The sequence below is a fragment of the Phyllopteryx taeniolatus genome, chromosome 9 (genome assembly GCF_024500385.1).
Source record: "Phyllopteryx taeniolatus isolate TA_2022b chromosome 9, UOR_Ptae_1.2, whole genome shotgun sequence".
NCBI classification, from domain to species: Eukaryota; Metazoa; Chordata; class Actinopteri; order Syngnathiformes; family Syngnathidae; genus Phyllopteryx; species Phyllopteryx taeniolatus.
The window spans coordinates 1,191,424-1,217,558 of record NC_084510.1 but is presented as its reverse complement, the minus strand read 5'-3'; the positions used below and the strand labels follow the sequence as shown (position 1 = coordinate 1,217,558).

The following is a 26,135-nucleotide window of genomic DNA, read 5'->3' as shown; positions in this document are numbered from 1 at the left end:
GCGGAGTGGGAAAAGAAGACAACGAAAGACAAAGCACTAACTGTAAACAAGATGAGGAAAGTAAATCATTACATACCTAGAAGAATGACACATTAGATATGACTGTTGTATGGGGCAGTCGTGCTACACCCTGTGAGGGAAGGACAGGACAAGTTCATCATTTCTTGATCCATCCACCCTTTCTCATTCAGGGCCACGACAACTGAGGGGGTTTGGATTTTTGACATGGTTTCCCGTTTAAAAGTTACCATTGGCAAGTTTGATCCATCTCCACAACATGCCAGCACCACTGTAAAGTGTGATTTCTCATGATCAGTTGTCCCTATATTCACATTCTTTTGCACTTTCTCTGCGACACTTCGACCAAAAGGGATGTCAAACATGAAGGGGACCTCGTCCATGTTAATAATATGATCCGGTGTCACGTTGTGCTCAAAACATACTTTTTAAGAAACTCACAGAAACTGTCGACCTTGGCTTGGAAGTCTGCTGGCAGTTTTTGGGACAACTTTTTTCCATGCTCTGTAGTGAGGCGGTGGCATTGCATGAAGCGGTAACACCTCCCGCAAAGTCATTTATCTTCATCGCCTTGGCAACTACCTGGGTGTGGAGAGGTAACTGCATCGTTGACAAGCCTCTCCCGGCAGCACGTTGTTAAAGCACCCGTTTGTGAACTTGTTCCCCTAGCTGTGGCCATCTAGCTTTTAGCCTGCGATTAGCTTTTTTTGTTTTCTTCATTTCAGTTAGAGTATCCTCCGCTTTTTGCCAGTCCCTCACAAGAGTCTGATGGAGCGGACATCCTCTATTGCTACTGTTACGTTAAAGCAACATTTTTGCTCATCAGATCAGCCCGTGTCGTATTTGTTGCACTGGTCTTTTGTATTTTTGCGTTAAGGTGCTGCGAGTCGTGGCCCTGGTTGCGGTCCCAGCGGAACCGCGAAGCTCACACATTGGCGACAAGAGTTGATCCGCTAGGACATCTTGTATTAATTAGGAAACGCGCCTACAATTATCTAATTAGTTTACCGATGTTAATGTTAAATGTATAAAGCGACGGAGCAATGTTAGGGATTATGTCACAACACAGAATGAACTAATTTCAAGATCAGAAATGGCCAATAAAAACAGAAAAATATTGTACATAATATTTTCCTGGAGGATGCATTTGGGATGAGTCTTTGAAGTTGGCAATTGTGAAAAATGAAGTGAAACAGAAAATGATTTTAGTCAATTGTTTTCCAGAATGAAAGTGCTTAAAGAGGAGGATGCTTCAGTATTCATGAGGCAGAGCTTGAAGCAGGCATCAGGTGCAGGTGGAGATTTGCATGTCTGATTCCCGTTTTTGACTGCATATTTCAGTACTTACAGCTGGTAGTCTGCAGAGTATGATGTTCTTTTGGTTTGCATTTGTGTTCTGTCTTTCTTGGTTGTCTTTAAAAGTTAATGTTTACATTTAAAATTTTCAGTGGTACAGGAGTAGGAGTAGTAGATACTGCCACAGAAGCCAAGACCGCCCTCTCACGGCTGTCAGTGTGAAAATATTGAACATGTGAAATTATATATTTTAATATTTACAGTGGCTGAAATAAGTATTTAACACGCCACCATTTTTCTCACTAAATATACTTTCAAAGGCGCTATTGACCTGAAAATTGCGCCAGATGTTGGGAACAACCCAAGTAATCCATACATACAAAGAAAGTAGAACAAATAAGATCAGAAATTCAGTTGTGTGTAAAAATGTGAAATGACACAGGGAAAAAGTATTGAACACATGAAGAAAGGGAGGTGCAAAAAGGCATGGAAAGCTAAGACAACATCTAAAATCTATCAATAATCAATCAGCAATCAAGCCCCTTGTCGGTGCAAATGAATATCAGCTGGTTCAGTCCTAATTGATGGCCTACAAAAAGGTTTCATTGCCAAGGTGTGAGTCAAGACACAGAACATGATGGGTAAGAGCAAAGAGCTGTCTCAAGACCATCGCAAACTAATTGTTGCAAAACATAACGATGGCATTGGTTACAAGTGCATATCTAACCTTCTGAACGTTCCAGTGAGCACGGTTGGGGCCATAATACGTAAGTGGAAAGCCAATCATACCACCATAAATTTGCCTCGATCAGGTACTCCTCGCAAGATTTCTGACAGAGGAGTGCAAAGAATAATCAGAAGAGTTGTCCAAGAGCCAAGGAGGGTGGACATTTCAGCAGGATAATGATCCAAAACATACTGCCACAGAAACACTCAATTGGTTTCAAAGAAAAAAAATAAAGCTGCTAGAATGGCCCAGCCAAGCACCTGACTAGAATCCAATCGAAAATCTCTGGAAAGAACTGAAACTCAAGGTCCATTAAAGAAGCCCATGGAACCTTCAAGATTTGAAGACTACTTATTTGGAGGAATGGGCCAAAATCACACCAGAGCAATGCATGCGATTAGTTTCTCCATACAGGAGGTGTCTTGAACCTGTCATTGCAAACAAAGGCTTTTGTACAAAATATTAAATAAATACCAGTTCGCATGTTCAATATTGTGTCAGTTCACTTTATTACACACAACTTAATTTCTGAGCTTATTTGTTGTACTTTCTTTGTATGAATGGATTACTTGGGTTGTTCCCAACATCTGGTGAAATTTTCATGTCAATAGCATCTTTGGAAATATATTAAATGAGAAAAATGATGACGTGTTAAATACTTATTTCAGCCGCTGTAAGTCGCTCCGGAGTATAAGTCTCAGGACCAGCCAAACCATGGAAAAAAGTGTGACATATAGTTACTCTGCTGTCTGCAGCTGGGTCGGCATTGCAAATGAGAATGTTCTCAGTTGCCTTACCTGGATAAATAAAGGGTCAATAATAAAATACATAAGTAAAATAAATGTGCAGCAGATCTAAAACCCCACTCCTCACACATTAAAGAGAACTAACTGAATGCCCAAAAAGAACAAAAGACATACCACTTTCGTCACAAACTGGTCATGTATACTCTCTTCCAGAAACAACCTGCCAGCAGCTATACAGTTCTCTCCCTTGTTGAAGAACACTGAACTCATGCCCTGAAATACACATCACCCAGTAGGTTTATTGCTGTATGGTGCGCTGCAAAAATGACAAATGTACATACCATGCGCACAGCCTTGTCCATGTCACAGTCTCTGAAGATGATGAGAGGGGATTTTCCTCCGAGCTCCAATGACACTTTTTTAACATTACTGATTGCACAGCTTTTGAAGAATGGCAATCAAGAGGTTGTAAATTTCTTCTTAGTGATTTGATGAGTTTTCAAATTTGGACTGACCACTTACCTTTTCATGATGTGTCTACCAATTGCCGTGGAACCTGTGAATCCCAGTTTTCGGACGTCAGGATGGTCAGATAGGCGCTGACCCACCAGATTGCCTACAATATAGGTGACTTTTATTCAAAAAATTAAAATACCAGTTGTTCAGTTTGATTTGGAAGAGGATTAGTAACAAAAGATTAAACAAACCTGTAAGAAGGAGGTGCCAAGACGTAATAATTTGAAGAGACCACAATATTTTTATTTAGTTTTAAAAGGCATTTCCATTTAATTTAATTGTGAAAGATGATTTGATATATGAGTGATTTGAGTTTCAACCATGGTGACGGAATGAATAAAATTTCGTTTTCGTCATAATTTTGTAATCTCAAGGCACTGTACAACATGTGGGTGTGTCACTCCTGCCAACAGACATCTGCAGTTGCAACGTAAAAACTCAATATGCATCCATTTCTTATACTGCTTAACCTGTTCAGAATGACAGGGAAAGCGAATGACTTCGGTCGAAAGCGAAGCTACACTCCTTCACCCCAACGGGGTAGGCGCTATCACTTTTTCTAGAAACATAGAGCAAGCCAGGACACAGGTGATTAGCGAGCCTGTTAGAACGGGTGCGGAGTCTGCAAGGTTAAGGCTAACTTGTACTATCCTGGACTCTAATAACACACATAGACCTATATGTAGATAAGAGCGACATACTAAACATTCTGTTCCACTACCCACTAATGCATTGCTTTTGCATTGCAAAGCTATTATGCTTTCTACTGAAGTAGTACTGTGTGCTGAATTTAAGCACTCTTCCCCGGTTCGTTCTACCAATGACAAGTTGGGAAATAACTACCAGATTCCTGCTATATCAGAATCAGAATCAGAATCAGAATCATCTTTATTTGCCAAGTATGTCCAAAACACACAAGGAATTTGTCTCCGGTAGTTGGAGCCGCTCTAGTACAACAGACAGTCAATTTACAGAACACTTTGGAGACATAAAGACATTGACAAAAAACAACAACAAACAACAATTGTGCAAAAAGATGCAGAGTCCTCAGTTCGAATGGCTAATATCGCAATAGTCCGGTGCAATGACCATTGTGCAAAGGGCACTGAGACTTCAAGGAGTGTATGCGGTTTAAAGTGACGAGTAGTGCGATAATCTGGGACAATGGTTGTGCAAATGTTACAGATACTCCTCAATCAGTGTGCAAATGGAGCAGATGCTACTCTGGCATGAGTGGCCACTATATGCAAATAGTGCAGCACGGCGAGACAACTACAGTGAGTGCACGAGTAATACATAATTGGCCCCACAGAAATGTGACAACGAACTCAAGTCAAAAAATTGCCAGCTTGTTGTAATGGAATTGTAAGTTAGCTGTTTAAGAAGTTGATTGCAAGAGGGAAGAAGCTGTTGGAATGTCTACTAGTTCTAGTTTGCATTGATCGGTAGCGCCTACCTGAGGGAAGGAGCTGGAAGAGCTGGTGACCGGGGTTGGGAGGGTCCGACAGGATTTTGCACGCCCTTGTCGTAGTTCTGGCAGCGTGCAAGTCCTCAAGGGTGGGTAGGGGGGTACCGACAATCCTTTCAGCAGTTTTGATTGTCCGTTGCAGTCGGAGTTTGTCCTTTTTTGTAGCAGCACCAAACCAGACTGTGATGGAAGAACACAGGACTGATTCGATGACCGCTGTGTAGAACTGTCTCAGCAGCTCCGGTGGCAGGCCATGCTTTCTCAGAAGCCGCAGGAAGTACATCCTCTGCTGGGCCTTTTTGAGGACGGAGTTGATGTTGGTTGCCCACTTCAGGTCCTGGGAGATTGTGATTCCCAGGAACTTGAAGGTCTCGGCGGTTGACACAAGGCAGCTGGACAACGTGAGGGGCAGCTGTGGCGAAGGATGCCTCCTGAAGTCCACGATCATCTCTACAGTCTTGAGCGTGTTCAGCTCCAGGTTGTGTCGGCCGCACCACAGCTCCAGCCGTTCCGCTTCCTGTCGATATGCAGACTCGTCACCGTCCTTGATGAGGCCGATGACAGTGGTGTCATCTGCAAACTTCAGGAGTTTGACAGTCGGGTTCGCTGAGGTCCAGTCGTTCGTGTAGAGAGAGAAGAGCAGCGGAGAGAGGACACAACCTTGGGGCGCCCCGGTGCTGATGCTGCGTGTGGATGAGGTGGCCTCCCCCAGCCTGACCTGCTGTGTCCTGCCCGTCAGAAAGCTGTAAATCCACTGGCAGATGGCAGGTGAGACGCTGAGCTGGAGAAGCTTGGATGAAAGGAGTTCAGGGATGATGGTGTTGAACGCTGAGCTGAAGTCCACGAACAGGATCCTCGCGTAGGTCCCTGCACTGTCGAGGTGTTCTAGGATGAAGTGCAGTCCCATGTTGACTGCATCATCCGCAGATCTGTTCGCTTGGTAGGCAAACTGCAGGTGGTCCAGCAGGGGACCTGTGACACTCTTGAGGTGGTCCAGCACAAGACGTTCAAAGGATTTCATGACCACAGATGTCAAAGCGACAGGCCTGTAGTCATTCAGACCCGAGATTGCAGGTTTCTTGGGGACTGGGATGATGGTGGAGCGTTTGAAACAGGATGGAACTTCGCACATTTCCAGTGATCTGTTGAAGATCTGAGTGAAGACTGGAGCGAGCTGGTCCGCGCAGACTTTGAGGCAGGATGGGGACACGTGGTCCGGGCCTGCCGCTTTGTTAATCTTTTGTTGTTTGAAGATGCGTCTCACATCCTGTTCATGGATGGTTAACGCAGAGGTCAGAGGTGTGATTGTGGTCGCGGGTCCGGCCGGGTTGGTGTGTGGTGTGAAACTGTCCTTTTCAAATCTGCAGTAGAATGTATTCAAGTCGTTGGCTAGTCTACTATTGTTCTCAGCTTGGGGGGATCGTCGCTTGTAATTAGTCAGCGACTGGAATGCATGCCAGACTGATTTAGAGTCGTTTGCGCTAAACTGTTTTTCCAACTTTGCTGTATAGATCCTCTTTGCAATGTTAATTTCTTTGGTCAGCTGGTTTCTAGCTCGATTATACAGTGCCATGTCCCCGCTCTGATATGCGTCCTCCTTAGCTTGGCGAAGCTGCTTAAGTTTAGCAGTGAACCACGGCTTATTGTTGTTGAATGTGCGAAATGATTTTGTTGGTACACAGACCTCTTCACAGAAACTGATATAGGATGTGACAGTGTCCGTATATTCATCCAGGCTGCCAGCTGAATTTTCAAAGACACTCCAGTCTGTGCAGTCTAAGCAGCTTTGAAGTTCCATCTTGGCTTCATTTGTCCACTTTTTGACTGTTTTCACTTCAGGCTTCGCACATTTAAGTTCTTGCCTGTACGTCGGTATTAAGTGAATTAAGCAGTGATCAGACGAGCCCAAGGCTGCACGAGGTATAGCACGGTATGCGTTTTTTACCGTGGTGTAGCAGTGGTCTAAAGTATTATTTTCCCTGGTAGGACAGTCGATGTGCTGCTTGTATTTAGGGAGTTCGTGGTTGAGTTTAGCTTTGTTAAAGTCCCCGAGAATAATGAGGGGTGAGTCGGGGTGTTTTTTTTCAATTTCGTTGACTTGATCGGCGAGCGTTAGCAATGCGGCGTTCGTGTTAGCTTGAGGCGGAATATAGACGCCAGCGAGAATGAATGATGCGAACTCACGTGGGGAGTAGAATGGTTTACAGTTTAAGAATAGCGACTCCAAATGCGGGCTGCAGTGTGTGCTGAGCACCGTGACGTCCGTACACCATTTTTCGTTGATATAGAGGCATATCCCGCCGCCCTTTGTTTTCCCCGATGATTCCATGTCGCGGTCCGCTCGATGAATGTGGAAACCGGGAGGCATAACGGCGCCATCGGGTACAGCGTCGCCGAGCCAGGTCTCCGTGAAGCACATGGCCGCGGAACGTCCGAAGTCTTTACTGGTCTTTAACAGAAGATGAAGCTCGTCCATTTTGTTGGGTAGGGAGCGTACATTCGCGAGGTGGATCGACGGGAACGCCAATCTGTGTCCTCTCTTGCGGAGTTTCACCTGAATGCCGGCTCGCTTCCCTCTGTGGCGCCGCTTCCGTCTCCATGCGCCGAAAACCGCGGACGCCGCTCCGGTGAGTAACTCGGGGAAAAAACTGAGCGGATATTCGAAAGTTGGTGACAGAAAGTCCGGAGTAGACTCCTTGATGGTTAGCAGGTCTCCCCTTGTGTAAGTGAGTCGTGTAAGGCCTCCAAAGACGGACGAAAAACACAAAAAACACAAAAACAAAGACAATACTAGAGAGCGCGTTACCGAGGCGACCACACTGGTAGGCGCCATCTTGATCTGTGGTGGTGTTTAGAGCCACCATCTTTTGCCCACAGCAACTCAAAATATAATACGGGTTCTAGATGACGCAATCTTATTAACATTACTACTTTGAATACTCTGGCGGCAAATAGCACCGATCAGCCCACTTTAATGAAAATCGGCCTAATGAATATTAGATCACTTTCCTCAAAAGCTTTGCTAGTCAATGATCTTATGATCTTATCTTACTATGATTGTTTTTTGCGAGACTTGGTTAAAACAAAATGAGTTCTTACCACCTCATGAGGCATCTCCCCCTAACATCGACTTTAAAAAAATTCAAGGCTCTCGTTATGCGATCTACAACACAATTGCCTTTCTATCTTGCAGGTATCTACCGCAACCCGGTCCCTTACTCTGGCTTTTTAGATGAATTCTCAGAATTTATTGCTGTTTTGGTGACACACGCAGACAATGTATTAATCATGGGTGACTATAATATTCATATGAATTCCCCATCGGAACCTCTTACTGCAGCGTTTCAGAAAATAATTGATACTTCAGGTGCAATTAATACATGAACTGACACATAATAACGATAATAGTTTAGATTTGGTTTTAACCCGGGGCATTGCGACCTCAAATGTAATGGTACTTCCCTATACCACTGCCAACCATTACGTCATAAAATTTGAAGTCTTGGCCCATTGCCATTGTTCCATTCAATGCCATTGATTTTCATGTGGATCTGTGTAACGCTCTCGACACCGGGATAGTTTACTGAAGTACAAACAAGCTGTAAATGGTTTGTTTATATGTGTCCTGCGACTGGCTGGCGACCAGTTCACGCCCAGAGTCAACTGGGATAGGCTCCAGCTTGCCCGCGACCCTAGTGAGGATAAGCGGTACGGAAAATGGTTGGATGGAATTTGTCTTAATAAAAATAACCCAAAAATACTTATTTAACACAGTAGCAATGCTACAATGCCAAAACCAGCCTAATTCCTATAGCTCCTCCTTTTCAGCTGATAATGTCATCCAATTTTTTACTAAAAAAAAAGGACACCATGCCTCAAGCCCGGTTGAATTCTTTGATCACCGAGAATTATACGAGCACCATTGCGGATACCTGTACGGCTATCCTCTCTCATTTTGACGAAGTATCCCTTGACAGTCTCACAAAATTCGTTAGTGCGGCAGAACAGACAACATGCTTGCTTGTTTTCTTTGTGGGAAACTCAAAGAGCTGTTTTTAATCTTAGGACCTTCAATCTTAAATATCAGAAATGTATCACTCTCCTCCAACGCTGTACCTGCAGGTTTTAAGACAGCCGTTATTTGACCTTACCCAAAAGACCCAACCTCAACCCTGAGAGTCTTTGCAATTATAAGGCGGTGTCAAATCTCCTATTTATTTCCAAAATACTTGAAAAATGTGTATATGCTGCCGCTTGGCGATATCATACGCAAATATAAGATTAGCTTTCACTGTAATGCCGATGATACTATACGTGCCATTAAAAATAACTAGCCCACGCAATTGCTCTAATCTGGAGTCGTGTCTCGATGAGATTAAATAGTTAATATCCTGTAACTTTTTGCTCATTAACCATGAGAAAACTGAGCTGTTGATGATGGTTCCTGCTAAAGCCACTTGTTTAAGGACACCACTCTGAGTTTTGACAAAAGCACGATCACCTAAAGTGAGTCAGCAAAATATCTCGGCGTTATATATTTGACTCAACTCTCTCCTTTCAAAAGCACATTAAGAATATTACCAAAACTGTGTTTTTTTCATCTTCGCAATACTGCTAAAATACGGCACATCCTATCCGCTATTGACGCAGAGAGCATTGTCCACGCAATTGTTACGTTTTGCCTTGACTATTGTAATGTGCTGCTTTCCGCTCTTCCCGTGTCTAGTATTAAAAGCCCACAGCTAGTACAAAACGCTGCAGCAAGACTTTTGACGAGGATGAGAAAGTTCGATCATATTAGCCCCATTCTGGCCAAATTGCATTTGCTCCTGGTCTACTTGAGATGCGATGTTAAGGTTCTATTACTTAATCATAAAATATGACATGGGTTAGCACCCACTTATCTCGCTGACTTAGTTGTACCGTATGTTCTGTCCCAAAACCTACGCTCGCAAAACGCTGGTCTTTTGGTGACTTCGAAAGCCAGAAAGAAGTCTGTATGGTCTCGACCATATTCTATTCGGGCTCCAGTATTCTAGAATGCCCTACCCGCAGATATTACAGCTGCTACATCAGTGGAAATGTTTAAATCCCGATTTAAGACTCACTTTTTGCCATCGTAATGAAAATTGTACAGCATCAGACTATGTGATAAATGTTTCCCACTTGACATCCATTGCAGGCTGGTCATCATGGAAGCCCCCCCCCCACGTCCCACATCTACGGTCCCTTTTCAAAGTTTCTATTTTACTTTTTCCTTGACCGACTGCTGGGTTTAAGATTAGTGGAATGTCGCCAATCATTGCCAACTGTGGGACTGTGAAGCCCTTTGAGACTCTTTTGTGATTAAGGGCTATACAAAGAAACTTGACTTGACTACACCCTGGATTGGGTACCAGTCACATGGCTCTTATAGAGACAGTCAACCATTTGCAATTCACTTTCACACTGTCACTGTGGGAAGTGAACCCACCCTGGCTGAACTGAATTCAATCTTTGTCCCATATCTGTTTGACAATAGTCTGGTTTGCATGGAGACTTTTATTCTGAATATAATCTGTTTAGAAACCCAAACGGAATGAAAAACCTCCACGTAAACACCTCAATCGGAATAAACAAGCCAAATCCAAATTGAATTTCATTCAGTTTCACAGGAGTGGAATATTCCTTTTGCCAAACCGATCAGAAGTAATTTTTCGCCATGTAAACTGTCATTCGGAATAGAGCCCAGAAAAACTCTGTCTGCGCATGCTCCGTCTCGACGTACTGTAAATGTGCGGTGACGTTATTGTTTACACACGGCATATATATATATATATATATATATATATATATATATATATATATATCATATGATTATATGATCATTGTTGTGACGTTCACGACGAAGTGCGCATGTCACATGGCTGTTCCGATTAAATGTAGTGCACATGTATACACCCAATCGGAATTGGTCATGTCACATGTAAACAGCTGACCAAAGATCTTCAATCAAAATGATTTCAATCAGAATGACAAAAAAGTATCCATGTAAACCTGGCTAATATGTCACCCCATTGTCAATATTTGAAAAATGATTTAATCATAATGTGATTGATCTTAATACGTGCAGATAAATTTATAGCCAGCCGAAGCAATGACGGCGCTTGTTTGTTGTTTAGCCAGTTAGCTGTAAATTGGAATTAGTGTGGAAATCACTATGAAGGAAGTAGGTGCTCCTTTGGGAAAACAGAGTGAGATCATCAGTATACAGTAATCCGGGTCTTGTGTCAGCACCCAGTTCAAGGGAAGTGACTGGAAATTACGGTTTTTCTTCATTGCTTTGGCTCATTTCTTGAAAATGAGATTACATTTTCAGAAGTCTAAGATAATTTGGCGAAAGTCTTACAGTTCACCACACAACACTAATGCTCACTTGTAAAAGCTCATATCGCTTCCAAAACAGTTCACTCATGTGTCATAATGAATTCCCCTATATATATGTGTGCGTGTCTGTGTGTGTGTGTGTGTGTGTGTGTGTGTACAGGGTTCTCGTTTGATGTGCGTCCGTGTCCCTGACGCAAAAAAATGATGACGGATCCAAAAAACTCTGTGAATGTGCGGCCGCTGAAGCACAACATTGCTTCTGGGCCCTCTGGCGCATCAGCGCCAACTTAGTCACAGGCTCTGTATAAAGTGGGAACGGAAAGTATTCAGACCCCCTTAAATGTTTCACTCTTTGTTATATTGCAGCCATTTGCTAAAATCATTTAAGTAAAATTTCCCCTCATTAATGTACACACAGCATCCCATATTGACTGAAAAAAATTGAATTGTTGAAATCTTTGCAGATTTATTAAAAAAGAAAAACTGAAATATCACACAGCCTTTGCCCAGTCTGAGGTCCTGAGCACTCTGGAGAAGGTTTCGTCTAGGATATCGCTGTACTTGGTTGCATTCATCTTTCCTTCAATTGCAACCAGTCGTCCTGTCCCTGCAGCTGAAAAACACCCCCACAGCATGAGGCTGCCAACATCATGCTTCACTGTTGGGACTGTATTGGACAGGTGATGAGCAGTCCCTGGTTTTCTCCACACATACCGCTTAAAATTAAGGCCAGAAAGTTCTATCTTGATCTCATCAGACCAGAGAAACTTATTTCTCACCATCTTGGAGTCCTTCAGGTGTTTTTTTAGCAAACACTATGCAGGCTTTCATGTGTCTTGCACTGAGGAGAGACTTCTGTCGGGCCACTCTGCCATAAAGCCCTGACTGGCGGAGGGCTGCAGTGATGATTGACTTTCTAGAACTTTCTCCCATCTCCCGACTACATCTTTGGAGCTCAGCCACAGTGATCTTTGGGTCCTTCTTTACCTCTCTCACCAAGGCTCTTCTCCCCCGATTGCTCAGTTTGGCCGGACGGCCAGCTCTAGGAAGGGTTCTGGTCGTCCCAAACGTCTTCCATTTAAGGATTATGGAGGCCACTGTGCTCTTAGGAACCTTAAGTGCGTCCTCAAAAAGGCCCAGCAGAGGATGTACTTCCTGCGGCTTCTGAGAAAGCACGGCCTGCCACCGGAGCTGCTGAGACAGTTCTACACAGCGGTCATCGAATCAGTCCTGTGTTCTTCCATCACAGTCTGGTTTGGTGCTGCTACAAAAAAGGACAAACTCCGACTGCAACGGACAATCAAAACTGCTACCCACCCTTGAGGACTTGCACGCTGCCAGAACTAAGACAAGAGTGTGCAAAATCCTCTCGGACCCTCCGCATCCCGGTCACCAGCTCTTCCAGCTCCTTCCCTCAGGTAGGCGCTACCGATCAATGCAAACTAGAACTAGCAGACATTCCAACAGCTTCTTCCCTCTTGCGATCAACTTCTTAAACACCTAACCTACAATTTCATTACAACATGCTGGCAATTTTTTGATTTGAGTTTGTTGTCACATTTCTGTGGGGCCAATTATGTATTACTCGTGCACTCACTGTAGTTGTCTCGCCATGCTGCACTATTTGCATATACTGGCCACTCATGCCAGAGTAGCATCTGCTCCATTTGCACACTGGTTGAGGAGTATCTGCAACATTTGCACAACCAACATTGTCCCAGACTATCGCACTACTCGTCACTTTAAACCGCATACACTCCTTGAAGTCTCGGCGCCCTTTGCACAATGGTCATTGCACCGGACTATTGCAATATTAGTCATTCGAACTGCTCTAAGTGCTAGAGGACTCTGCATCTTTTTGCACAATTGTCAAAAAAAAAAAAAAAAAAAAGTACCGGCATTACCAGATAACTAGCAACCCTTTACTGCTCAGTGACTGTTTTTTTTTTTTTTTTTTTTGTCAATGTCTTTCTGTCTCCAAAGTGTTCTGTAAATTGACTGTCTGTTGTCGTACTAGAGCGGCTCCAACTACCGGAGACAAAATTCCTTGTGTGTTTTTTGGACATACTTGGCAAACAAAGATGATTCTGATTCTGATTTACACCTTCCTGACAGGCAGGATACAGGAGGTGAGGCTGGGGGACATCAACTTATCCACACACACCATCAGCACTGGGGCCCTCCAGGGATGTGTGCTCTCCGCTGCTCTTCTCTCTCTACACGAATGACTGCACCGCAACGCACCTGGCTGTCAAACTACTGAAGTTTGCGGACAACACCAGTCATCGGCCTCATGAAAGATGGTGACGAGTCTGTGTATCGACAGGATGTGGTGCGGCTTGATTTTTGGTGGGGCCGACACAACCTGCAGCTGAACACGCCCAAGACTGTAGATGATCATGAACTTCAGGAAGCATCCTTCCCCACAGCTGCCTCTCACGGTGTCCAACTGCCCTGTGTCAACCATCGAGACCTTCAAGTTCCTGGGAATTATACAGTCTCTCAGGACCTGAAGTGGGAGTCCAACAACAACTCCATTCACAAAAAGGCCCAGCAGAGGATGTACTTCCTGCGGCTTCTGAGGAAACACGGACTGCTACAGGAGCTGTTGAGGCAGTTCTACACATTGAATCAGTCCTGTGTTCATCCATCACAGTTTGTTTGAGCTGCCACAAAAAAGGACAAACTAGACTGCAATGGACAGTCATGACTGCCGAAAAAATCGTCGGTACCCCCCAACCCACCCTTGAAGACTTGCACGGTGCCCGAACTAAGACAAGAGCATGCAAAATCCTCTTGAACCCTCCACATCCTGGTCACCACCTCTTCCAGCTCCTCCCCTCATGTAGGTGCTATCGATCAATGCAAACTAAAACCAGCAGACATTCCAACAGCTTCAACAGTTGACTTACAATTCCGTTGTAACATGCTGCCAATTTTGCACATTTCTGCTGAGACAACTACTACATTGTTCATGCACTCACTTGTAGTCTCGTCACTCTGCACTATTTGTATCTGTTGTTGACCAATACTGGCCACTCATGTGCTTGAGAACTATCTGCACCATTTTCACAATTGTCACTGTTCCAGATTATCGCACGACTTGTCACTTTAAACTGCTTACATTTCCTGAGGATTCTGCACAATTGTCACTGTACCAGATTATCGCTCTATTAGTCATTTCAAGCAGCTCTAAATTGTTTGAGGTCTTGTCATTGTATCAGCATTACCAAATTACCGATAACCTTTCATTGCTCAATGACTATCCGTAGTCTCAAATGTAATTTTTGTCACAATTCGTTGTCGTACTAAAGCTGCTCCAACTACTGGAGACAAATTCCTTGTATATCTTTGACATACTTGGCAAATAAAGATGATTCTGATTCTGCCATAGTCGTAGCAGTTTGCTATTCTTCCTGGGGTCCACATGTAATCAACAGTACAAATAATAGATTAGTACAGCGCATAGCACATCAATAGTGTAGTTACATGATTCAATGATACAGTGGTTACTCAAAATACATGCTACAGAGTCAAACGTAAACATTAACACAAAAAACACCAATTAATAATTTGATAAGATAGTAAATCAAATACTGTTAAAACAAAAAAAAATATTTTAATCCTCAAGCAACATCTTTTAGATGAAAAGAGTATCAAGAGGATATCCATCCATTTTCTGAGCCGCTTCTCCTCACTAGGGTCGCGGGCGTGCTGGAGCCTATCCCAGCTGTCATCGGGCAGGAGGCGGGGTAGACCCTGAACTGGCTGCCAGCCAATCGCAGGGCACATAGAAACAAACAACCATTCGCACTCACAGTCATGCCTACGGGCAATTTAGAGTCTCCAATTAATGCATGTTTTTGGGATGTGGGAGGAAACCGGAGTGCCCGGAGAAAACCCACGCAGGCACGGGGAGAACATGCAAACTCCACACAGGCGGGGGCGGGGATTGAACCCCGCACCTCAGAACTGTGAGGCTGACGCTCTAACCAGTCGGCCACCGTGCCGCCTCAAGAGGATATAATAAAACCAATTAGCAGGTATGTCAAATTAGCAGAGACTAATTTATATCCGGCCTGCCACATCATTTTATGTGGACAGCAAAAGCAAATTTTTTGGGGGTGACCAAACCCCTTTTTGACAGTAACTTGAACAAGAGTTGGCATGGTGGGTGACTGGTTAGCACATCCACCTCACAGTTCTGAGGTCCCGGGTTCAGATCCAGCCTCTCTCTGTGGAGTTTCCATGTTCTCCTTGTGAGCGCATGGGTTTTCTCCCACATTCCAAAAACATGCATGGTAGGTTAACTCATTCACTGCCAGCCGTTTCTGAGCAGGGAATCCCTAGACTACCAGGCATTTTCAAGCAATTTAATATTGTAAACAAATATGTAAACAACAAAACCACTAAAAGAAACATCAGACTCAAAAGTTTGTCTCTAGTGTAGTGGATACGCCAATGGCCTGGTTGTCATGGCAACCCCAAGAACTGATAAACTGTTGCATTCCTGCCTCATGAACCTCAAGAAGCCATCTTTTTCCAACACAGGAAAATGATGCCATAAAACTGATTGCAAGTCTCCTCATGACTGGCACAGCATGGTTGATCATTGCCTGCCACCGTGGGGGACCTAGGTTCAAGACCCCGACTGGACCATCTGCCAACATCACCCGGACTAAAGGCTGTGGTGTCCTTGAGCAAGACACTGATACCCCGAAATGCTCCCTGGGCGCTTCAGCTGCCCCCTGCTCCAGTGTGTTCCACTAACAGGTGTATGTGTTCACTGTGATGGGTAAAATGCAGAAAACAAATTTCGTGTGCATGCACGCATTTTCATGACAATAAAAGGTGATTCTTCTTCTTCTTCTTCTTCTTGGGGGGGAGGGATGGAGTGAATGATGACTGTTGAACAATGAAAAACTCTTTTTTCTCCTGAAATGCTCGGAGACAGACAATCCCCAGGGCCAACTGATCTACGGTCGTCAGTCGAGAATGGCAATTGTCAGAATGTACAAAATTAGTGCCGAATAATTTGGGGGGAAAATGCTAGCTTCACACTTCCAACTTTGTACTAGCTTAACACGCTGTAACCTATTCACGCTAATTTGGAGTCCATCCACACATGATGTCCTATTTTTCTTGACGTATGCCTATTTTCCTTTCTATTACCATTATTATTATTTTCTTTTCATAGTCAAGCCCCTCTGCATTGTTCTCCCTGTAGTTTCCCTTTTAGATTTAATTACATTTTCTATAAAATTACACTTCTTGTTGTGTTTTGTGGGTGTTTGAATATAACGGTAAAACCGCTGTAATCAAGAATTCTTATTTCATAAAGATAGCAGCCTTCTAGACAACAGAGACTGATAGAGGTTTTTCGTCGCTTTTCCTAAAATGTACACATATAAAAAGAGGCGTGGTGCCTCTTTCCGAGACAAAGATTGGTTGATTGTTACCTTCGACGTACGTCTAAGTACACCGGAAGTAAACGCAGGCGTTTACCTTTCGACGTATTTCTTTTCCAAATTAATTAGTTTTTATCCAAAACCAATAAATGCTACATAGTTGTGCAGCCCGCTTGAGGCGATATCAAGTTTTTCATTAAACTCAAACACACAAAATACATGTATGTAAAATGTAATTTCTGTTGTGAATAATTGCGAGACGGTTTGGAGATTTGTCTATGTTATTTTGAGAATGTAATCAAGAAATGAGCCAAAACAATGGACAAAAACCATAAGAAAACATGTTTTTGGTAGGTGTGACACCGCAGAACTATTTTTTTGTATTATACGTGCTGCGGCAAGTTTTCGTTAAAAAAAAAACACAACAATGTCTGAGAATTTTATACAATAACATTTTCTTACCTGATCCAGGTAGAATATTAATCACTCCTTTGGGCAGTCCTGCTTTTGCTGCCAGCTCAGCAAATTTCAGAGCTGTCAGTGGTGTCACCTGGTAATGAAAATTATTTATATTTTCCACGGCAAGCAATTCAATGTTGTATGGCTATATCATGTTATTTTAGAGGATAACCTGTGCAGGTTTTAGGACAACTGTATTTCCTGCAGCCAGACAGGCTGCAGTCTTCCAAGCCAGCATCATCAGAGGGTAATTCCAAGGAATCACAATGGCACAAACTCTAAAGAAAATGACAGGAAAGTTATTGGTTGTGACAAAACTTAAATTTTTCTATCCATTACGACCTATCCTCTACACCAGTGGTGGGCAAACAATATCCCAAAGGGGCAATGTGAGAAACTGGTCCAGGTGACAAGGGCTAACCTCAGTTGTGTTCAGTGTGCATTTGATGTCTTATATAAAGCAGTAAATGGTGTTGTTTTAACAAGATGCTACTTGTGTGGATATGGAATAATTAACGTGTTAAACAAAATTATACTGTAGGCAGTCTTAAAATTACATACATACACATTAACATTACGTCATATAAGGACGGGAATTCATAAGAATTTAGCAATTCTGATTTTATATATATATATATATATATATATATATATTCGCACTCACAGTCATACCTACAGGCAATTTAGAGTCTCCAATTCATGCATGTTTTTGGGACGTGGGAGGAAACCGGAGTACCCGGAGAAAACCCACGCAGGCACGGGGAGAACATGCAAACTCCACACAGGCGGGGCCGGGGATTGAACCTGGGTCCTCAGAACTGTGAGGCTGACGCTCTAACCAGTCGCCCACCGTGCTGCTATATATATGTATATATATATATATATATATATATATGTATATGTATATATATATATATATATATGTATATGTATATATATATATATATATATATGTATATGTATATATGTATATATATATATATATATATATATATATGTATATGTATATATGTATATATATATATATATATATATATATATATATATGTATATATATATATATATATATATATCGCCCACTTCAGGTCCTGAGAGACTATAATTCCCAGGAACTTGAAGGTCTCGACGGTTGACACAAGGCAGCTGGACAGCGTGAGGGGCAGCTGTGGCGAAGGATGCCTCCTGAAGTCCACAAGCATCTCTACAGTCTTGAGCGTGTGCAGCTCCAGCTTGTGTCGGCTGCACCACAGCTCCAGCCGTTCCACTTCCTATCGATATGCAGACTCGTCACCGTCCTTGATGAGGCCGATGACTGTGGTGTCATCTGCAAACTTCAGGAGTTTGACAGCCAGGTGCGTTGAGGTGCAGTCGTTCATGTAGAGAGAGAAGAGCAGCGGAGAGAGGACACAACCTTGGGGCGCCCCAGTGCTGGTCCGCGCAGACTTTGAGGCAGGATGGGGACACATGGTCTGGGCCTGCCGCTTTGTTAGTCTTTTGTTGTTTGAAGACGCGTCTCACATCCTGTTCGTGGATGGTTAACGCAGAAGTCAGAGGTGTGATTGTGGTCGAGGGTACGGCCGGGTGGGTGTGTGGTGTGAAACTGTCCTTTTCATATCTGCAGTAGAAGGTATTCAAGTCGTTGGCTAGTGTGCTTTTGTTCTCAGCTTGGGGGGATCGTCGCTTGTAATTAGTCAGCGATTGGAATGCATGCCAGACTGATTTAGAGTCGTTAAACTGTTTTTCCAACTTTGCTGCATAGTTCCTCTTTGCAATGTTAATTTTTTTAGTCAGCGGTTTTCTAGCTCAATTATACAGGGCCCTGTCCCCGCTCTGATATGCATCCTCCTTAGCTTGGCGAAGCTGCTTAAGTTTAGCAGTGAACCACGGCTTGTTGTTGTTGAATGTGCGAAATGATTTTGTTGGTACACACACATCTTCACAGAAACTGATATAGGATGTAACAGTGTCCGTATATTCATCCTGGCTGCCAGCTGAATTTTCAAAGACATTCCAGTCTGTGCAGTCTAAGCAGCTTTGAAGTTCCATCTTTGCTTCATTGGTCCACTTTTTCACTGTTTTCACTGTAGGCTTCGCGCAATTAAGTTCTTGCCTGTACGTCGGTATTAAGTGAATTATGCAATGATCAGACAACCCCAGGGCTGCACGAGGTTTGGCACGGTATGCGTTATTTAGCGTACTATAGCAGTGGTCTAAAATGTTATTTTCCCTGGTAGGACAGTCGATGTGCTGCTTGTATTTAGGGAGTTCGTGGTTGAGTATAGCTTAGTTGAAGTCCCCGAGAATAATGAGGGGTGAGTCCGGGTGTTTTTTTTCAATTTCGTTTACTTGTTCGGCGAGCATTAGCAGTGCGGTGGTCGTGTTATGAGGCGGAATATAGACACCAGTGAGAATGAATGATGCAAACTCACGAGGCGAGTAGAATGGCTTACAGTTCAAAAACAGCGACTCTAAATGCGGGCTGCAGTGTTTGCTAAGCTCCGTGACGTCCGTACACCAATTTTCGTTGATATAGAAGCATATCCCGCCGCCTTTTGTTTTCCCTGATGATTTCATGTCGCGGTCTGCCCGGTGAAGATGAAAGCCGGAAAGCATGACGGCGCCATCGGGTACAGCCTCACAAAGCCAAGTCTCCGTAAAGCACGTGGCGGCGGAATGTCCAAAGTCTTTACTCGTCTTTATCAGAAGATGAAGCTCGTCCATTTTGTTGGGTAGGGAGCGTACATTCGCGAGGTGGATGGACGGAAATGCCAATCTGTATCGTCTCTTGCGGAGCTTCACCTGGATGCCTGCTCGCTTCCCTCTGTGGCATCGCCTCCGCCTCCGTACGCCAAAGACTGCGGTCGCTGCTCCGGTGAGTAACTCGGGGAAAAAACTGAGTGGATTTTCAAAAGTTGGTGAAAGGAAGTCTGGAGTAGTCTCCCTGATGGTTAGCAAGTCTCCCCTTGTGTAAGTGAGTCGTGTAATGTCTCCAAAGATGAACGAAAAACACAAAAACAAAAGCAATACTTGGGACCGTGTAACCGAGGCGTCCACACGGGTAGGCGCCATCTTGGATCAAAGGGATAGAAATGGTAAGGATGTGCAGCAGGTTAGGTTAGGGTGATTAAGGAAACAGATGGAAATGTGTTGACTGGTGCCAGTAGTGTGCTGGACAGATGGAAAGAATACTTTCAGGAGTTGATGAATGAGGAAATGAGAGAGAAGGAAGAGTAGAAGAAGCAAGTGTGGTGGACCAGGAAGTGGCATTGATTAGTAAGAGGGAAGTTAGAAAGGCGTTAAAGAGGATAAAAATGGAAAGGCAGTTGGTCCTAATGACATTCCTGTGGAGTTATGGAAGCATCTTGGAGAGGTGGCTATGCCTCCGCTTCACCGAGAAATTCTGTCCATCAAAGTAATGAACAGAAGAAGAAGAAGAATCACCTTTTATTGCCATGAACACATGAAATTTGTTCTCTGCATTTGACCCATCACAATGAACACATACACGTTAGTGGAACACACTGGAGCAGGGGGCAGCTGAAGCGCTCAAGGAGCATTTTGGGGTATTAGTGTCTTGCTCAAGGACACCACAGCCGTGAGTCCGCGGGATGTTGGCGGATGGTCCAGTCGGGGTCTTGAACCGAGGTCCCCCACGGTGGCAGGCGATGATCTTAACCATTGGGCCACAGCTGCCCAAGAATTGGTGACAAAGGGCAGTGTTGGTGTTGTCTAACCCGCGATGGAAACGAGTGACTTACTGCCAGCAATGCGGACCAAACTCTGACAATGGTCGTACAGGGATCGAACAGCCCGTATCAGAGGGTTTGATACTCCATACTCCCGACGCACCACCCACAGGACTCCCCGAGGGACAGGGTCGAACGCCTTCTCCAAGTCCACAAAACACATGTCCACTGGTTGGGCGAACGCCCATGCACCCTCGAGGACCCTGCCGAGGGTGGAGACCTGGTCCACTGTTCAACAGCCAAGACGAAAACCACACTGCTCCTCCTAAAATCTGAGATTTGACTTTCTGGCGGACCCTCCTCTCCAACACTCGTGAATAGACCTTACCAGGGAGGCTGAGGAGTGTGATCCCTATGTAGTTAGAACACACCCTCCGGTCCCCCTTTTTAAAAAGAGGGCTCACCACCCCAGTCTGCCAATCCAGAGGCACTGTCCCCGATGTCCACACGATGTTGCAGAGGCGTGTCAACCAGGACAGCCCTACAACACCCAGAGCCTTTCGGAACTCCAGGCGAATCTCATCCACCCCTGGGGCCTTGCCACCTCGGAGCTTTTTAACCACCTCAGTGACCTCAACCCTAGAGATAGGAGAGTCCACCTCAGAGACCCCAGACTCTGCTTCCTCATGGGAAGGCGTGGCGGTGGAATTGAGGAGGTCTTCGAAGTATTCTCCCCACCGACTCACAACGTCCCGAGTCGAGGTCAGCAGCGCCCCATCCCCACTATTCACAGTGTTGATGGTGCACTGCTTCCACCTTCTGAGATGCCGGATGGTAAACCAGAATTTCCTCAAAGACGTCCGGAAGTCTTTCTCCATGGCCTCACCAAACTCCTCCCATGCCCAGGTTTTTGCTTCAGCGACCACCAAAGCTGTATTCCGCTTAGCCAGCCGGTACCCATGAGCTGCCTCAGGAGTCACACAGGCCAAAAAGGCCAGATAGGACTCCTACTTCGGCTTGATGGCATCCCTCACCGTTGGTGTCCACAAACGGGTTCAGGTCTCAGCAATGGACGCGCGGAACATGGTCCACTCTGACTCAATGTCCCCTGCCTCACCCGGAACATGAGCAAAGTTCTGTCGGAGGTGGGAGTTCAAACTCCTTTTGACAGGGGATTCTGCCAGACGTTCCCAACAGACCCTCACAATACTTTTGGGCCTGCCAGGTTGGACCGGCATCTTCCCCCAACATTGGACCCAACTCAGCACCAGGTGGTGATTGGTTGACAGCTCCGCCCCTCTTTTCACCCGAGTGACAGACTTGCGACCGCAAGTCCGATGCCACAAGCACAAGGTCGATGATCAAACTGCGACCTAGGGTGTCCTGGTGCCAAATGCACATGTGGACCCCCTTATGCTTGAACATGGTGTTTGTTATGGACAAACCGTGGTGAGCACAGAAGTCTAATAACAGAACACCGCTCGGGTTCTGATCGGGGCGGGGGGGTGGGGCGTTCCTCCCAATCACGCCCTTCCAGGTCTTACTGTCATACCCACGTGAGCATCTAAGTCCCCCAGCAGAACGATAGACTCCCCAGCGGGAGCCCTCTCCAGCACCCCCTCAAGGACTCCAAAAAGGGTGGGTATTCTGAACTGCTGTTTGGTGCCGAGGGACAAACAACAGTCAGGAACCCGAAGACGGAGGGAGGCTACCCTCTCGTCCACCCGGGAGAACCCATATGTACAGGTGCCAAGCCGGGGGGCAATAAGTATACCCATACCTGCTCGGCGCCTCGCACTGTGGGAAACTCCAGAGTGGAAGAGAGTCCTACCCCTCTCAAGAGGACTGGTACCAGAGCCCAAGCCGTGTGTGGAGGCGAGCCCGTCTATAGCCACTCGGAACTTCTCAACCTAACACACAAACTCGGGCTCCTTTCTTGCCAGAGAGGTGACATTCCACGTCCCGAGAGCCAGCTTCTGTAGCCAGGGATCGGATCACCAAGGTCCCTGCCTTTGGCCACCGCCCAGCTCACACTGCACCTGACACCTATGGCCCATCCCACACCTTTTATTTTCATAATCCTCGTAGTTGGCAGCAGATCTTTGTCAAGAATGTCTCGGTACATTTGCCCATTCAACCTTCCTTCAATAATGTGAAGTTTACCAGTACCATTTGCTGAAAACAGCCACACACAATCATGTTCCCACCTCCAAACTTCACTGTTGGTATGGTGTTTTTAGGGTGTTGTGCAGTGCCATTTCTCCTCCAAACGTGGTGTGCATTATGACATCCAAAGAGTTCAGTTTTCCTCTCATCCGACGAGACTATATTCTCCCAGTATTGAACTGGCTTTATATGAGCTTTGACATGGTTTTTTTTTCAGCAATGGGGTCTTGTGTGGTGAGCATGCATTCAGGCCTGCCTGTTGATCTCTCATTCCATTCTTCCCTCATTCGTGAACAAGACCACAAGATACTTGAACTCCTCCACTGGGGGCAGGATCTCATCCCCGACCCGGAGAGGGCACGCCACCCTTTTTCAACTGAGGACCATGGTCTCAGATTTGGAGGTGCAGATTCTCATCCCAGCCGCTTCACACTCGGCTGCGAACTGCTCCAGTAAGAGTTGGAGATCACGGCTTGATGAAGCCAACAGAACCACATCATCTGCAAAAACCAGACATGCAATACTGAGGCCACCAAACCGGACCCCCTCTACGCCTCGGCTGCACCTTGAAATTCTGTCCATAAAAGTTATGAACAGAATCAGTGTCAAAGGGCAGCGTTGCCGGAGTCCAACCCTCACCGGGAACGAGTCCGACTTACTACCGGATATGCGGACAAAACTCTGACTCCGCTCGTAGAGGGACTGAACAGCCCGTATCAGGGGGTTCGGTACCCCATACTCCCAAAGCACCCCCCACAGGACTCCCCGAGGGACACGGTCGAATGCCTTCTCCAAGTCCACAAAACACATGTAGACTGTTTGGGTGAACTCCCATGCACCTTCGAGGACACTGCCGAGGGTGTAGAGCTGGTCCACTGTTTCCACATAGAAAAAAACAACCATTTACACTCACATTAACACCTATGGGCAATTCAATTAACCTCCCGTGGGCGGCACGGTGACCGACTAGTTCGCACAACTGCCTCACAGTTCTGAGGACCCAGGTTCAAATCCGGCCTCTCCTGTGTGGAGTTTGGATGTTGTCCCCCTGTCTGCGTGGGTTTTCTCCGGGTACTCCGGTTTCCTCCCACATCACAAAAACATGCATGGTAGGTTCATTGAAAAACGCCCCTAGTGAGGATATGGATGGATGGATGAATTAACTCTGTTCCTCACCACCACCTCCATCTGCATTCTCAAGGTTTCTTTTTCCCCCCAAAATGGGGTTTTGAGTTTTTCCTTGCCTGATTGGGAGGTTTAGATTAGGGGATGTCATCAATCATTGCCAACTGTGGGCCTGTGAAGCCCTTTGAGACTATTTTGTGATTAAGGGCTATACAAATAAACTGACTAACAAACTGGTTTGGCACAAGACTAGTAAACGACTGATTGGTTTGCAAGACGGTAATTTCACTAACTCTGCCGGGCAACAACAACACCCTATTGTTGACCATCCCAGGGGGACACACCGACGAGACATAGAAAGGGAGACTCCAATCCTAAAATTTACAACTGAAGAAGCCATTTGGATTATAGATGAAACACTTTCAACAAACAAGAACAGTCCGGGTTGCCTTGATTCAAACTTTGCAGATTACCATGACCTGGATTCCTGAGAATCTACACAGACATATTGGTGGTGTGCTGTGAGATACAGTATTGCTGATGTAAAATGGGTGCAATCGCTCAATAAATGTTAGGAAGTACTGCAGTACTATAAGATAAACAATAGCTCTACCTGACATTATGAGGGGGGGATGGGGAATGAATTGATTTGGTGGGAGTTTGATGGGGCCCCTATTTTAAATGTATTCCTACCCTATTGGTTCCTTCTTGGTGAAGGTGAGGTTGCGGTTGGGTCTGGCTTGGTTGATTGGGATGGTGCTGCCCTGAAATTATACATGACAACAAAAACAAAATTAAATCATATTGGGTTTTTGGTCATGTCACTGTTGTTTCACATTAAAGTTTTTAAAGGGGCTATTACTTGAATCTTGTCACACCAACCAGCGAAGTAGCGGAAGGTCTGGATTGACATGCCCACATGAGTCTTGAGGGCCAGCGTGTAAACAGCTCCAGAGTCAATGGATTCAATGGTGGCCAGCTCCTCCTGATGCTGCTCCATCAGATCAGCCACCCTGTAGTAAATTGGACACAGGGAAAGGAAAAGGTACTTTGTCACACGCACAAAATCTTTTCGGCAAAATTGGAAGAGCTCTTTTCCCAAATGATGCAATAGCCACATTGAATAGAGATCGCTTTTGCAATTAAATTAATGTATGCACAATCTACTACAGTGTTCCCTCGCCACTTCGCGTTTTGCGGCTTCAGTGCTTCGCGGGTTTTTCCAAAATATTTATAAAAAAAGATAATAATTCATCAAAAACTAAAAATGAAAAAATACAGCCATATCAGCAGCCATATTGCGGAGACGTGTTTCATGTTGATGCACGAGAGAGAAGGTTTCCCTGCATGCCAAACAAAGAGATGAGTTGACTCAGAGGCTTTCTACATGCCTGTACTGTACTGTACATTCCGCGGGCACTCATACAAGGCGCGTGATTGGTTCCCGGCGCGACATCTACCAATGAGAGCACGAGTGGATTTATCCTGTGAACTGATTGTCTGCGCATCATCGCAGCCTCACCCAGCATCTTCCCTTGTCTCGCCAGTCTCGTCCACGCTGTTGACTGGCTCGCATACTGTATCTTCGTGTTATGTTCGTGATAACTTTTTTTGTTTAAGCGATAACTTCTTTTGATTAGTTAAGCCCTTACAAGTGCGTCTAAGCGCTGTCCCCCTGCGAAAGCTTCCTCCGGGGTGCCCAAGAGCAAGAAGAAGATGATTACCATCAGCGAAAAAGTGAAACTTTTAGAGGGCAGAAGTTATGCATCTGTGGCACGCCATTATGGCGTGAATGAATCTTCAGTGCGGTACATCAAGAAAGAGGAAGCAAACATCCGCAAAACTGTTTCAATAAGGAAGCGAAACGTCTGGTAACTCCGCGTAATAAGAGACGGGGTTATCTCCTTGTACAGGGGAATTTTTAAGCAAAAGAAAAAACAAAGACAACAACTACCCATCACCATCTTTCTCCATGGTATATTTAGTTGAACATTTTCAGTCTGAACTAATTAATTGTTTTAACAGGATAAAAGTTTAGAATAAAAACAGCCCAAAATAATAGTGTCACATCCGGTTGAGTGAACGCTGCCATGCTCTTGCTGCCTTGCTCTTCTGGCGCTGCTCACTGGCTTCTTTTTAAGATTTATTTTAGTT

The 26,135-nt window shown here is 45.0% G+C and overlaps 1 protein-coding gene across 4 annotated transcripts in view; it reads right to left on the bottom strand.

Annotated features, from left to right (window-relative positions):
• The window catches only part of aldh1l1 (aldehyde dehydrogenase 1 family, member L1), a 77,904-nt gene that overhangs the window by 5,044 nt on the left and 46,725 nt on the right, over positions 1-26,135 (bottom strand). For 3 of the 4 annotated variants that reach the window (XM_061783790.1, XM_061783791.1, XM_061783793.1), the window contains exons 13-19: positions 24,844-24,994; positions 24,675-24,745; positions 17,177-17,282; positions 17,008-17,095; positions 3,310-3,403; positions 3,129-3,228; positions 2,962-3,060 (exon numbers count right to left, since the gene is read on the bottom strand). In XM_061783790.1, the coding sequence (XP_061639774.1) occupies positions 2,962-3,060; positions 3,129-3,228; positions 3,310-3,403; positions 17,008-17,095; positions 17,177-17,282; positions 24,675-24,745; positions 24,844-24,994 (709 nt within the window). Of the gene's footprint in view, position 1; positions 2,839-2,961; positions 3,061-3,128; positions 3,229-3,309; positions 3,404-17,007; positions 17,096-17,176; positions 17,283-24,674; positions 24,746-24,843; positions 24,995-26,135 lie in introns of those variants that run through there. The other variant, XM_061783792.1, reaches the window with a different exon arrangement.